At 51.3% G+C, this 13,937-nt stretch overlaps 2 protein-coding genes and 1 pseudogene across 3 annotated transcripts in view; 2 read left to right on the top strand and 1 right to left on the bottom strand.

Annotated features, from left to right (window-relative positions):
• Positions 1–2,559: 2,559 nt before the first annotated feature.
• Positions 2,560–5,220, top strand: Hyi (hydroxypyruvate isomerase (putative)). 2 transcript variants are annotated; one of them, XM_050161209.1, is made up of 8 exons: positions 2,561–2,801; positions 2,873–2,984; positions 4,099–4,213; positions 4,347–4,425; positions 4,511–4,560; positions 4,651–4,720; positions 4,816–4,950; positions 5,060–5,220. In XM_050161209.1, the coding sequence occupies exons 1-8, from the start codon at positions 2,603–2,605 to the stop codon at positions 5,131–5,133; spliced, it is 834 nt and encodes a 277-aa protein (XP_050017166.1). In that variant the 5' UTR covers positions 2,561–2,602; the 3' UTR covers positions 5,134–5,220. The 2 variants fall into 2 exon arrangements, with proteins under 2 accessions (XP_050017167.1, XP_050017166.1); XM_050161210.1 differs by lacking the exon at positions 2,873–2,984 and having other exon boundaries at positions 2,560–2,801.
• Positions 5,214–13,937, bottom strand: part of Szt2 (SZT2 subunit of KICSTOR complex) — a 45,788-nt gene continuing 37,064 nt past the window's right edge. Inside the window, exons 63-72 of the mRNA XM_050161208.1 lie at positions 11,589–11,679; positions 11,173–11,253; positions 11,020–11,094; positions 8,726–8,939; positions 8,222–8,375; positions 7,948–8,070; positions 7,433–7,838; positions 7,194–7,310; positions 6,093–6,161; positions 5,214–5,946 (exon numbers count right to left, since the gene is read on the bottom strand). Of these exons, the coding sequence (XP_050017165.1) occupies positions 5,803–5,946; positions 6,093–6,161; positions 7,194–7,310; positions 7,433–7,838; positions 7,948–8,070; positions 8,222–8,375; positions 8,726–8,939; positions 11,020–11,094; positions 11,173–11,253; positions 11,589–11,679 (1,474 nt within the window). The 3' untranslated portion in view covers positions 5,214–5,802. The remainder of the gene's footprint in view (positions 5,947–6,092; positions 6,162–7,193; positions 7,311–7,432; positions 7,839–7,947; positions 8,071–8,221; positions 8,376–8,725; positions 8,940–11,019; positions 11,095–11,172; positions 11,254–11,588; positions 11,680–13,937) is intronic.
• LOC126513062 (40S ribosomal protein S29-like) lies at positions 11,687–13,936 on the top strand (annotated as a pseudogene).

The following is a 13,937-nucleotide window of genomic DNA, read 5'->3' as shown; positions in this document are numbered from 1 at the left end:
AGTCATTAAGAGTCTGAAACCGGTCTCTCCTAATTTGTGCCTTTTGTGTTCTAATTTTTTGTAAACCTATACTGTAACCTAGGTAATTAACAAAGTCTCCTCTTTGAATCTTTTCAGGAGCAATTTGTAATCCCCATTTAGGCAAGACTTTCTTTCTTTCTTTCTTTCTTTCTTTCTTTCTTTCTTTCTTTCTTTCTTTCTTTTTTTCTTTCTTTCTTCCTTTTCTTTTCTTTTCTTTTCTTTTCTTTTCTTTTTTTTTGGATTTTCGAGACAGGGTTTCTCCATAGCTTTTGGTTCCTGTCCTGGAACTAGCTCTTGTAGACTAGGCTGGCCTCGAACTCACAGAGACCCACCTGCCTCTGCCTCCTGAGTGCTGGGATTAAAGGCGTGTGCCACCACTGCCCGGCAGGCAAGACTTTCTTTACTTCTTCAAACATCCTATCTAAAGTATCTGTATTTGAATCAGATAACAAAATGTCATCCATGTAGTGGTAAATTATAGACTTAGGAAACTGCTTATGAATTATTTCCAATGGCTGACTTACAAAATATTGGCACAATGTGGAACTATTGAGCATCCCCTGTGGGAGGATAGTCCATTGTTATCTCCTAGTAAGCTGAGAATTACTATAAGTAGGCACTGTGAAGGCAAATTTTTCTCTATCCTTTTATTGTAAAAGTATAGTGAAAAAACAATCTTTCAAATAAATAACTATAAGAGGCCATCCTTTTGGTAACAGAGAAGGCAGAGGAATTCCAGATTGTAGTGGGCCCATAGGTTGAATTACCTTGTTGACAACTCTAAGATCTGTCACCATTCTCCATTCACCAGATTTCTTTTTTTACAACAAACAAAGGAGAATTCCAAGGGCTGGTTGATTCTTCAATATGGTGAGCATCTAGTTGCTCCCGTATCAGCTGTTCCAAAGCCTGAAATTTATCTTCAGCTAGAGGCCACTTCTTAACCCATACTGGTTTCTCAGTTAACCATTTGAAAGGTAGGGCTGTTGGTACCACTAAAGGCTTGCTAGTTGCTGTATGTTCTTGTATAGCCTGAATGGCTGGTGACCTTTTTCCATAATACAAAAACAAAACAAGAATTTAAGGGTGGTTGCGGAAGATGTTCAATTCCACAGGACCCAAGTCTAGTTCCCAGCACCTACTTAGCAGCTAATTCCAGAAGATCTAATGCCCTCTTCTGGCCTCCGTTGGTACTGCATGAATGTACTGCACAGACATATAAGTAGGCAAAACCACCACACACATAAAATAAATTTTAAAAAAGATTGCCAGGCAGTGGTTGCGCATGCCTTTAATCCCAGAACTCAGGAGGCAGAGGCAGGTGGATCTCTGTGAGCTCGAGGCCAGCCTGGTCTACAAGAGCTAGTTCCAGAGCCGTCTCCAAAGCTACAGAGAAACAGTCTCGAAAAAAATAAAACAAACAAAAGCCTGTTTCCACTTATGAACTATATAATTCTATGCCTCAAGTAAGTCGGGTTTCTGTGGATGAAAGAGATTTGTTCAAATTGTTTCAAGAAACACAGGAGGCTTTGCAGGTACCGTAGCATCCCAGCCAGGGAAAGCGGCCCAGCTGTGGAGCCGCCCCACTGGGACAGCAGGTTTTCCCGATGCTTTTACTTAAGGACTCCATTACGCTCTTCTGAGCTCTACCTTTGTTCCACTTTTTAAAATTATTTTTTTAAGGTTTTATTTTAAGTTTCCACATACCCAATCATCTGGCAAACCCAAATCCAGATAAGGGAATCTTGATTGGCCCAGGTTGGCTGCCCTTAGATGTCTTCGCGTGACCCAATCAGCGGAGGCGGAGACTGCCTCACCCCCAGCTGCTTACCGCCCTTACCCTGGTACAGCTGTTTCTTTTATGGACAAACATCTAGAACTGGCAAGCTCTGTGATGGACATCGTTATAAAGGGAATCTTAAAAATAAGATGGGGACCCAGAGGCGCTTTAAAGGGCTCCTACAGTGCGCATGCATACACACACACACACACACACACACACACACACACACCATCCACAACGACATGAAGATAATTATGGGCTGTCGAAGTGTGCAGTGCAACAATAAGCAGCGGTTGGCATGACTCTGAAGAGTATGGAAGAAAACGGGGGAATGTTAATAGACTGTCGTTTGGAAAAAGATAGGCTATAAAACTATATACAACATGATCCGAATTTTCTCAGAAAAAGAAACTGTTCACTTAGTGTTTAGTCTTTAAGGGAAAACCAACGGGCTGGCGGTGTGAAGACTGCTGGTATAAAGATCCGAGTGTGGTGGAGGTAGGCCTGTAATCCCATAGGAGGCTGAGGCAGGAGGATGACGGCGGGAGACCTGGGCCAGCATATGTGACATAGTGAGACTCTGACTCAAATAAAGCTATTTGCTCATAACTTTCGAGCGTTACTTAGCGAAAAGCTACATTCTTTTCTTCCACCAGGCGATTCGTTCAGACATCCACCTCCCTTTGTTTGAACTGGACCGGGACTTTGGCTTCCAGTGCGGTCGCTGCTAGGGCGGCCTGGCTCCGCCCTTCGCCAGTTACCCAGCTTCCTGACCCGAAGCCGCCGCCTTCCGCCCACATGGCTCCGCTACGCTTCTCGGCCAACGTTTCATGGCTGTTCCCGGAGCTCCCCGGGCTGCCCGAGCGGCTGCAGGCCGCGGGCCGTGCGGGCTTCGAGGCGGCAGAGGTGGCCTGGCCGTACGCCGAGCCGCCCCAGGCGCTGGCAAGCGCTGCACGGGCCGCGGGGTTAAGGCTGGTGCTCATCAACACGCCGCCGGGTGCGCACGGGGGCGGGGAGTGGCCGGGCTGTGGGGAGCCAAGCCCGCACTAACGCTGGTTCTCTCCGCAGGAGACCAAGAGAAGGGGGAGATGGGGCTGGGGGCTGTCCCCGGGAGACAGGCGGCCTTCCGAGAGGGGCTGGAGCAGGCTGTGCTGTACGCCAAGGCTCTGGGCTGCCCCAGGTACCCTGCCCTGCCCTCCCTTGATCTCGGGCCGGGTCGGGAGAAGCCCCGCCTCAGTGGGCTAGGGCATTTGCAGACTGCTTTTTGTATTTCGTGTGTGTCATTCTGTATACCACGCTTTCAGGCTCACCTCACATGCTGGGTGCTGGGGTCTGATGAGGGAGCTTAACAAGGATGAGAAAGTTGGGGTCTGGGGGTGAGGATGGGGGGCAGCGCGGTTTGCAGATAGCGATGCAGGTAACGAAACTAGCAGGCCCACACATCCGCTTTATAGGGAGAGGTCCACTCTTCAGGCAAGGAGGCTGTCCCTGCCAGAGGACGGTTGTTGAGCCCAGTTCAGTTAATGAGGCCGGAGGTGGTGAACACTGAGTTCCAAGGGCCTGGACGCCTGCAGGGCCTGTGGGAATTTGGATGTTGTTGAGATGAGGAGCCTCAAAATGGGACTAATGTCAAACCCCAGAGGTCAAGAGGTGCTGGGAAGCAAATGGTGGCAGGAGGCTCATTATCAGTCAACAGTAGGTAGGGACAGAGAGCATTTGGGAGGAGGCTACGATGTGAAGCAGGGTTAAGCAACAAGGACTGTCTAAAAGGGGCAAGGGTTAAAATCCTCTTTAAAAGGTAAGCCTCCGGGCTGAAGAGATGGCTCAGCAGTTAAGAACACTTGTTCTCTTGCAGAGGACCTGGGCTGGGTTGCCAGTACCCACATGGCAGCTCACAATCAAGTGGCGGGGCAACCCCAAGAGCACCAGGCACACACATGGTACACACAGATACATGCAAGCAAGACACTCGTACACAAATAAATTTTAAAAATGTGGAAAAAAAGAAAGTGAGCCTCAGGCATGCTATGAGCTGTGCAGGAACAAGGGAAAGGCGAGGTTAAGAGTCCAGGAGGGAATCAGAGATAGGCAGAGGCCCCATGGGCTGACTGCAAGAGGACGTGGGTGACTTGCCTTGGGCTGACACGCAGCTGTGGAGGCTGCTGGGATGTCTGGGCATATGCCTTAAATGGTCTGAAGACCTGGGTGATGGGGGAGGCCGGTACAGTCAGAGAGAACCCAGAAGACACACAGGGACTTGAGGGCATGAGCCCTCCCCACAACCTTCTCTACAGGATCCACCTGATGGCTGGCCGAGTACCCCCCGGGGCTGACCGAGCAGCAGTCAAGGCGGAGATGGAGACAGTGTTTCTGGAGAACCTGAGGCACGCGGCTGGGGTTTTGGCTCAGGTGAGAGCGTAAGGGGGTAGACGGTGGGGACTGGGCACACTGGGTGAGGTACAAAGCTGAGCAGGAGCACAGGTCAGAGGAACAGATGAGGTTGTTTACCAGTGATCCTTGACAGCCTCCAACATGGTTCTAGGAGAACCTCGTGGGACTGCTGGAGCCCATTAACACCCGAATCACGGACCCCCAGTACTTCCTGGATACACCCCAGCAGGGTAGGACTCTAGTCCTGTGCCACCCCCTTTCTTTAACCCACGCGTCCCAAAGCCTCATGGCTTTCTTCCTGGCTCTCCCCCACAGCGGCAGCCATCCTGCAGAAGGTTGGGAGACCCAATCTTCAGTTGCAGATGGTGAGTAGAAGACAGGTGCTTCTCCAGGTCCCGTCTTCCAGTCTGGGGGGACTGTGGCAGACACCCGCGGGTTTGACGTTCTCTCCCCAGGACGTGTTCCACTGGCAGATCATGGATGGGAATCTGACAGGAAATATCAGGAAGTTCCTGCCCATTGTTGGTGAGGGCTCCCCCTACCAAGCTCCCTCCTGGCCTGATGCTGTGTTTTATGATTGCTTCCTTTCTCATCCCTTGTGTCTCCTCATCTGTTCCCAGGGCATGTGCAGGTGGCACAGGTCCCAGACCGAGGGGAGCCAGGCAGCTCAGGAGAGCTGGACTTTTCTTACCTGTTCCAGCTGCTAGAAGATGAAGGTTACCAAGGATTTGTGGGCTGCGAGTATCGGCCTCAAGGTGAGGCTCCTGGTAGCTTGGGGAAGGGGTCATTGGAGGGACGGATGTTGGACGGGGGGGCTGTCCTTTCCTTATGTGTCGAGATGGCACTATCTCTCTTTCATTGCAGGAGACACGGTGGAGGGTCTGAGCTGGCTACGCTCATACTGGGACAGACGGGGCCACCCACGGAGTGGCCAGTAGGATTTGATAGGCACCTGCATGCTGCCCTGGGGCAGCAGGTGAGGTTCCCCAGAGGCTCCTCTGAATTAAAGACGCACTGGGCATTTTCATGTGTATATTACAGGGGCAGGGGACACACAGTGTCGAATGCTTCAATGTCTCTGAGTTAATTCCCTCCTACTGAGAAGGGACACACAGCTCAAGCTCAAATCCTCCAGTCGGTGCCAGGGTTGCTGTGTATACACAGAGCTTCTCGGCCCTCCTTATCTACAGACAAGGAACCAAAGGTCCAGTGGGGGTGGGAGGTAAACTCTGGTCACAGGTGCCTGAGAGGCAGGGCCAAGATTAGAGCCAGTGTCTTATCACAAGAGTAATGTTCAACAGTGATGGCCAAGTGAGAGCAAAGACCAGAGGGCTAAGGATGCAGGTTGCACGCAGTGACAACTCTGAGTCAGGTGCTCTGAGGGGTGAGTGCTTGCCAGTTCACGTGAAGCTCCCTGGGGCCCCACCAGCTGGGCAGGAAGGAGGGTGGTCCCTGTTGCCAGACTGTAGCAGCAGTTCCCCAGACAGTCACAATCCTTGCTGTCACTGTGTCTGAGGACTCGGGGTTCATAAATGCTGGTCTGTCGTGCCTCAAATGGCACGCTTAGAGATCCACAGTTCAACCAATGAAGTCAGTAGTCCACTTTCTCAGAGGAGGCGGGTCCAGAGGGTGAAACAGGCTGTGTTGATGACAGATTCCAAGTGGTGATAGGTAGAGACCAGCTGGGCTGGGGGGCTCTCACTGTCCTGGGGCTGCACCGGGAAGGGTTCTCTGAAAACCACCGTCAGAGACTGTGGGGAACGAGACAGAGGCGCAGTGGTGAGAGGCGTGTGGGGGGACAGAGAGCTAGCTGCAGAAGGAGGGAGCCTACTCTTAGAGGGCTGACTCGAGTACTTGGGGTACAGCTCTCGTGAAGTCCCTTGCCCTTTGTTCTCACCGTCTTTCCCAAGTGTGAGTCCAGAAACACTAACACAAAACAGTCGGTGAACTTCTGATTCAGCACAACCTGAAGCAACAGATACAAAAGAAGAGGGGGTGAACCAGTAGGTGTGAACCCTCTGCAGGGCTTCTTGAAGAGGCAGGAGGGTGAGGTTCCTTTTGTCACGTCTGAGCCTATCTGCGAGCCTGGGTCACTCAGGATGGTATTGCCACACTGGGCTTCAACCCTGCCTGTCAGAGCCCTCTCAGAATCTTCTAGAGGACATGGCAGGGAAGCCAATCAGGGAAGGGCAGTTCTAGACACCTGGCACAACCCTCCAGCAGTTCCAGGTCTCCTACTGCCTCCTGACGTCGGCTGCTCCTACCACTCAGCTCCGGTTCTACCACTGGGTGATTTCCCCTTGGGGCTTCTGCACCACCTACCAATGTGGCTGTGGCCTCTCTCTCTTGATCCCACATGTCCACACACTTCCTGGATGACAGACTCAACTTGCCCCAAGAACTCATCACCCTTCCTCTGTCCCACTCCAGCTTCAGCGCTCCCGTCACTGGTACCCCAAACGCCCCTCTGCCTGCCCCACTGTAGTCTTGGCTTCTCTGGATGACCTGTGGTATAGCAGAGACAAATCTTGCTCCAGGCCCACTCCTCCTCTCACTCGCGGTCTTCCTAACCACAGCTGTGCCATCTTCTCATCTCTTTAGTTTCCCATGCACACACTCATCACTGTCACTTTCTCGCTTCCTGTCCTTCACAGCTGTGCCTTCACGCCCGCGTGTACAGCGTCCACCTTCTGGGATATTGCTGAGACGCAGATCCCCAGACAATGGTGGAGGGTGAGCACCTGTGTTTCAGTGGGCCGAGTGCCACACTTGGTGTCTGGGACCTCAAGCCAAGGCGTATCACTTCCCAGCAATTATGCACTCGGGCTCACTACCCACCGCTCAGAGGTTTTAAAGGCTATCAGTGTGGCCCAACTCCAGCAAGACAACAACACAAGGCAGAGCTTGTTTGCCAAGCCTGGGCTCCCTGAATGGTTCTGTAATGTCAGATGAGGATTTCTGCGGCTTTTCTCTGTAGAGTGAGGACAATAGGACTCACCAGGTACTGGGTTCCCATGTCCGGGCTCTGAAAATGGCGGCAGCTTTGGGGGAATCGACTCAGGAGAACCTTGATGAGGCTCTGGTACCAGGAGACCGTCATGGACAGGAAGCAGTCCTGGGGAGGAATCACAGCCCTGAGCCTACCACTCCAGAGTCACCCAAGATTCCTTCCCTCCCACCGAGTCACCTATGGAATGCTGAAAGTGATGCTGGCCCGTGTGGAGTGAGGTCTCTTACCAGCTGGGGGTCAATGTCCGCAATGGACTTGGCGTGGACTGCCTCCAGGAGCTCCTCCAGCTCTGCCAGGGCCAGGCGCCCCCCGAGTCTTAGCCGGTCAGGCCCTGCTGGCTCCAGCAAGAAGAGGCGCTTCCAGAGGGTATCCCGCCGGCAATGCCCACCAGCCAACCTAACCAGCTGAGCCAGACGTGCCCGGGCCATACCCACTTCTGTGGCCAGTGGCGGGAACAGAGGAGCTGGCCCTGGGGTCAGCATAATCCCTGATGCTTCCCCAGGGCTACCAACCAAGCTCCCAGGAGCCTCTGGCTCAGGGGGAAGCCTGGATGGTTTCCGGAATCTGCGCATGTCAGCAGTGAGTCTTGGGAAGAGCTCTCGTTGGCTGGTGAGCACCACGAAGAACTGAAGCCTAGGGAAGGGAAGGGGCAGGAGAGTGGGAGAGCATCACAGCCATGGACTTCTGGATAGGAGCAGATGGCAATCTGAGAAATGGGTACATTTGAGGTAAGAGATCTGACCTCAGAACATGTCGCTCAGCTTCTCCTTGCTCCTCAAAGGGTACAGCAGAGTGACAGACAAGCAGAGACACATCAAAGTCATCCTGATGGCGAAGTCCCTCAGAGTCCAGATAGGAGCCAGAGCTGCATAGTTGGGGTGGGGAGATGTCAATTCCGAGGCTCTAATGAAACCAGTCCCAACCCTTGTACCCAAGAAAACGTATCTTCCTACTCCAACTGTGGCCCCAACCTCAGCCCTACCAGGTGTGTGCTGGAAGCTGCCTCCTAGCTTTACCTGTGCCATGCTGACACCAGGGCATATTCATTATGCTCTGGGCCACCGGGCCGGGCCATTCGCAATGGCTTCATGTGGTAAGAGCTGGCATGGTCGGCCACATAGTTGTACAGCTGGTGGGCAGCAATGAGTGGGGTGGGGAGCTCCAGTGTTCCTATGTGGCAAGTTACAGGAGAAAGAGACACTAAGTCTGGGATAAGCAAGCTGGGCAGGTGGGGGAGGAGGCCAGAGAATGGGAATACTAAGGTTTTGCTTCCTTGGGGAGCTCCCAAGGTCCTGTGGAATGTTGTTGAGATGGGATAAAATGTCCAGAAGAAAGGGCAGAGTAACTCCAGACGCAGGACCTTCATTCTGGTGTGAAACCAGCTGTGAAAAACTTAAAAGACAAAGGCCCAAAGAATGGACATGGTACAAGGGAAATGAGCAATTCATGGCCTTACCAGGCTAGGCCTGGCCATGTGATTGCTCAATTTTAGCCTCACTGGCTTGCTCTTGGGCACTGACCTTGGTAAATGTGATTGCGGCCGAAGTGGGGTCCATCAGGGTGGTGGGCCAGGAAATGCTGCAGGAAGGTGGTGAGGTGGTAGCCATGGCGCAGCACCAGGTGGGCACCGAGCACATGCTGGTGCACGAGGCGCAGGTGGAAGTCATAGCTGAAGGAGTGCACGTGCATCAGGTCACGGACCTTGTCACACTCCTCTGTGAAGAGCATGGACAGCTGGGGAGCGACAGGAGGAGGAGGAGCTGGGGTTAGGGTGTGGGAGCACACACTGTCCAATCCATTCTTCCCTCCTGGGCAGAGAGGAAGTTTGGCAGCACTTCCTGTTGCTGTGGACCCAGAACTCTCCGCCAGAGCAGCTTCTATGGGGAACCTTCCTCTTAACACTGTGTGTTGTTCCTCCCTGGTTATATGGATCCGGGGCCACTCGGGTAGCTAATTCAAGTCTGACACAGATTCAGCAATGCAGCAGAGGCTGACTGATGGTCTCCCATGTATTTGCCAGTGACCATTCTAAATGTAGGGAAACAGACACAGACCCTTGCCTTCAAGAAGCTTATATAAGTTAGCTGGATGGAGACAATAGACAATACATGGAATAAATAATTACAAAGCACTAGAAGATACAGAACATCAGGTGAAGATCAAGGAAAGCCAGATGTTCATCTATCGGGAAGTCTTCACCTGCCTTTCCCAAGGACAGTACGCTCTCTCCTCTGCACTCTGTACCTATGAGCCCTGGAAGGCTCCTCTGCCTGACACCTGACACTACTGTTCACTAAAAAGCTTCCCCTGGGATACGCTCTCTCCTCTGCCTCTGAGACTACCTGGCTGAATGACGTGGTAGACCGATGAGAGAGATAAGGCAAAGCCCTCTCTTCATGGACTGCTCCACCAACGGCATTAACAACAGGGTGTGTGCTGCTGGAATGGCAGACTTCATCTGGACACCCTTGGGAGCATTAGTTGATAGAAGAGCAAACGAACACTAGAAGGGGGCTGACTAGCTGTGTGGGCCTGGTAAACCAGTCTCTAGGTGTCAGCTTCCTGACCTACCTTGGAGATAATGCACAGATCTCAGTCAGGGGCAGTGTGATGAGCCGAAATAGGTAAGGCTGAAATCAGTGTACAGAAACCCAGACTTCAACCAAGTCTGCCACTGATAAGTTGTGTATCCCAGAACAAAAGTACTTAATTTCTGTGACCTTCAGGCTCAGCACCTGCCTAGGATAAACTATTTCTTTTTTCTCATACATGGAGAAGTATTTAACAAACAAAGGCATCCTAAAGCAATGTAGACCCTTGCACAAGATCAGCTCTTCCCTCCTCATGGCCTGTGAATCCTAGCAGTTGGGAGGTGGAGAGAGGAGGGTAAGGAGTACAGAGTCATCTTTGGCTACATAGTGAGCCCAGGACAGCTTGGGCCCTTCTCAAAAACCCAAACTCAGAAGCCTGAGCAGGGTTAGAGATTAGAGAGAGCCTACGCATCTCTGGAAATCAGGTAACAGGCAGCCAGAGGCAGTTAGGAGGAAGACCTCCAACCCTCAGAAAAGTGTGAGTGAGGGCCCGCTAACCAAAGCTTCCATTTGAGCACTCTGGTCCAGGAAGGTTCCTGCACTATGCTTTTCTAGGTTGTATTACCCTGTGACCTACCGTGACCACGTGTCTATGCTCAATGCTCAAAGCAAAGGCAACCATCTGGGGTTTGGTTTGAATCATCCAGGCATGGTGGTTCCCACGATAGAGAGGAGGCAGTCTTGACTGCACTGGGTCCCACTAGATCCTAGTCTTAGAGGTACATGTGAACTTATGACAAGGTATGGGCCCTGTCGTGACATTTCTGGCAACCCAAAGAGTAAAACCAGACAAGCCAGGGCTTCAGGTTGCTGGCCTTGCTTGCTCCTAGACTAACTGCACACTCCTGACTACTTCCCTCCAGGGTATCAAGGGCCTGCCTTGAGGCAGACTGACAGGACATAACAATGATCAAGTGCCAGTGTTGGTGACTACACTGGCAATGTCAACTGTCCCCAGTTTGCAGCAGACCAGGTCTTACAGGCCCTGATCTCATGTGTCACATTACATCCATGTGCTGGCACATGGCAGGACCATCTCTGTAGCCTTTGTGCTACAGCTGAATGTACCTTTGGATTTCCCAGGGTCAGACAGGAGAATGGTGCGGTCAGCACTACGTCCACTACAAGGGTCATGAAACCATAGGGCCCACCATAGAATGGTGTGGCAACGAGTGTATTTGAGCTCTCTGTCCACTCCACATTATCCTGTCCCCATCACATACCTGAGAGTTGACAGCCTGTCCCATTGGAATTCGGGAACATTCCAGAGCAAACTGTTTGACACAGAAGTAACAGCCCTGAAGAGAGGGTGAGATGAGATGAGGGGGGTATGAGAGGAAGGGGGAGCTCTCCCACTCAGCGCTCCCCGTTCTCACCTGGAATGTCAGCTCCATGAGGATGATGCCCCCAGGCAGTGCCCGCTGCAGGTGGTAGGTAGTGGCTGGGGTGCCAGTGCTCTGAAGAAAGAAAAGGGGACATGTGCTGAGGACTCACCAATCTCAAGCCAACACAGCGGAGTCCTAGTCTAGGATCAGCCAATCAGTACAGGCTTTAGTACTGATAGTCCAGGAAACAGCCAATCAGTATTGGTTTTAGTACTGGTAGTTTAGGAATCAGCCAATCAGTACAGGTTTTAGTACTGGTAGTCTAGGAATCAGCCAATCAGTACAGGTTTTAGTACTGGTAGTCTAGGATCAACCAATTGGTAAGTTAATCAGTCATTGACTTTGGGTACGGATGGGAACATAACTCAGGCCATTGCTGACTTTAGCATCATGTGACAATGAGTTACCTTAGGGCTCCCCTCAGTCTTGGCTTTAGGGAAGGAGAAGGAGCCTCGACCCTCTGTTCCAAGGACAGCCATAGCCCGTAGCCGGCTGGTGCTGCAGAGAAGGAAGAGAGACAGAGGCTGAGTGAGGCTGGCCAGGGACTGAAAGTTCTGGTACCAGGCTATCTCACATGGACCTGTTTTACAGGCAAGAGTCAGGCCTGAGGAAGGATGACTTGCTCTGAGTGCCTCAGTAAGCATGGCTGGGGCTAGAGTCCATGTCCAGACTGCAGGGCAGCTGCTGCTGTCTGGCAAGTAAGCTATGTTCAGGGTGGGTACAGGGCTGGGAGGAGACCGGGCATCTTTCTTTATTACCTGGGAGAGAGATCTGCAGAAGGGAGGGAGAAGATGAGGCATGTCTGAAACCTTACTAGGAGATGCTGGATGGGTCCTCTAAGAGGGAAAGGCAGTTTTCTTTTAACTGGGGAATGGCAGCCCCGCTGTTCTTGATCTTTAATTTTTTTTTTAAATTCATATGTTTTGTGTATGTGTGTTAAGTATATGCATGTGATAAGTCTGCACTTGCTTGTGAAGGCCAGAAGAGGGCAACAGATTCCCTAGAACTGGAGTTGTAAGTTGTCTAATGTGGTACTGGGAACTGAACTTGGGCCTTGTGGAAGGCAGCAAAAACTCCTAACTACTGAGCCATCTCTCCAATTCCTTCTCGTTCTTTTTTTTTTTTTTTTTTTTTTTTTTTCTGTTTTTCAAGACAGGGTTTCTCTGTGGTTTTGGAGCCTGTCCTGGAACTAGCTCTTGTAGACCAGGCTGGTCTCGAACTCACAGAGATCCACCTGCCTCTGCCTCCCGAGTGCTGGGATTAAAGGCGTGCGCCACCACCACCCGGCTTCCTTCTGTTCTTAACTCAGAGCCAAGGAGAATGAGAAGCAGGGAAGGACTTTGAAAAGTCTGAAGGAGATGGTGGGTCCCATCTGTGGCTTCAAGGAGCAAAAATGGCGGCCCGTGTTGGTAGGTGGTAATGGAGTGCCAATGCTTGAAGAAAGGGAAGTGGGGGACAAGTTAGGGGCTTACCAGCCTTGAACCAGTGTGTGGAGGATTCTCCTAGGGTCAGTAAACTCAGCACCCCACTCAGAACACTGGAGATTCAGTCGCTATCTACCGTCTGCAGTGGGTGCTGCTCGGGGCATCTTTGCCATGGACGTGGCTTTCTGGTAGAAATGTTCCGCTTAATCCTCAAGGAAGTACTATGAGGCTGAGCCATCACTAAAACTGCTGAGAAGGGAATGTTTGACTTTAAACTATGTTCTAGAAACATTTTTTAAAAAAAATTAGTGTCAAGGCCAGGCGGTGGTGGTGCATGCCTTTAATCCCAGCACTTGGGAGGCAGAGGCTGGTGGATCTCTGTGAGTTTGAGGTCAGCCAGGACCGGCTCAAAAGCTACAGAGAAACTCTGTCTAAAAAAAAGGCATGATTTTTCCTCATTGGCCACCTGAGAACAAGACAGGTCACCTGCAGATGTACTGAAGTCACTCATGTAAGTTCTATCAGGATCCTCACTCTTGCTGTGTCTGCTCAAACTGCATGGTCTGATCTGAAAATACCAGCTCAATTTGTGCAGTCAGTGTTTCTGTCAGCACTCAAGGACACCGGGGTTCATTAAGTTGGACTAAGCACCCTTGAATAGATTATCAAGGTCTACACCATGAAAAGAGGTCATGCTAGTCTTTGTGTACACACACACACACACACACACACACACACACACAAATTAAAACCAAAAATACAGGCTCTGAATCTGGCCCAAGACAAGAAAGGTTGTTAGAGAATTGCCAGGCTTAGGGTTGATGCTATGTAGTGACTGAGAGACAACTGGCTTCTTCCAGGACTTAGGCTGTTAGTACTAACCAGAGTTGAGCATGACTAAGAACAGGCCATAGTCAGGGGTACAAGTAGGACCAGTGCAGAGTGCCTGGTGAAAATGGGCCGAGGTGAAGAGGTTAACTCGAAGACCAAGACAGGAATCAGTAAGACTCAGATTCAAAAGCTTAGGCGTGAATGTGAGAACTGCATGTATGGATATATGCAGACATGTAAAAGAATGAGGTGTGGGTGGGCACAGCTTGGTGAGAACATGCAGTCTGTGCATGTGTTTGTGAGTTTTACAAACTGCATGAGGTTTATAGGACATGCAGTAGCACATGAAACGTGTCTAAGGTCTTCATACATGTGTACCAGTGTGGTGAGCGAAGGTAAACATGGACTATGCCTGAGCTATCAAGGCAGGAGCCATATGAAGAAAGGAAGGCTGTGGGGCCTCACTCATGGGGGTTAAGTGGTTAGGGAAGAAGGACCAGA

Source organism: Alexandromys fortis, unplaced genomic scaffold (assembly GCF_014885135.2).
Source record: "Alexandromys fortis isolate MF-2015 unplaced genomic scaffold, M_Fortis_MF-2015_v1.1 scaffold_122, whole genome shotgun sequence".
Lineage (NCBI taxonomy): Eukaryota > Metazoa > Chordata > Mammalia > Rodentia > Cricetidae > Alexandromys > Alexandromys fortis.
This window is presented reverse-complemented; position numbering and strand designations above follow the sequence as displayed.

Excerpts from the sequence above, each read along its gene's own strand:
- Hyi (XM_050161209.1), top strand. The coding sequence starts at position 2,603 with ATGGCTCCGCTACGCTTCTCGGCCAACGTTTCATGGCTGTTCCCGGAG. Across the intron at positions 2,985-4,098 it reads AAGGCTCTGGGCTGCCCCAG|GATCCACCTGATGGCTGGCC; the intron begins GTACCCTGCCCT and ends CCTTCTCTACAG. Across the intron at positions 4,951-5,059 it reads CTGCGAGTATCGGCCTCAAG|GAGACACGGTGGAGGGTCTG; the intron begins GTGAGGCTCCTG and ends CTTTCATTGCAG.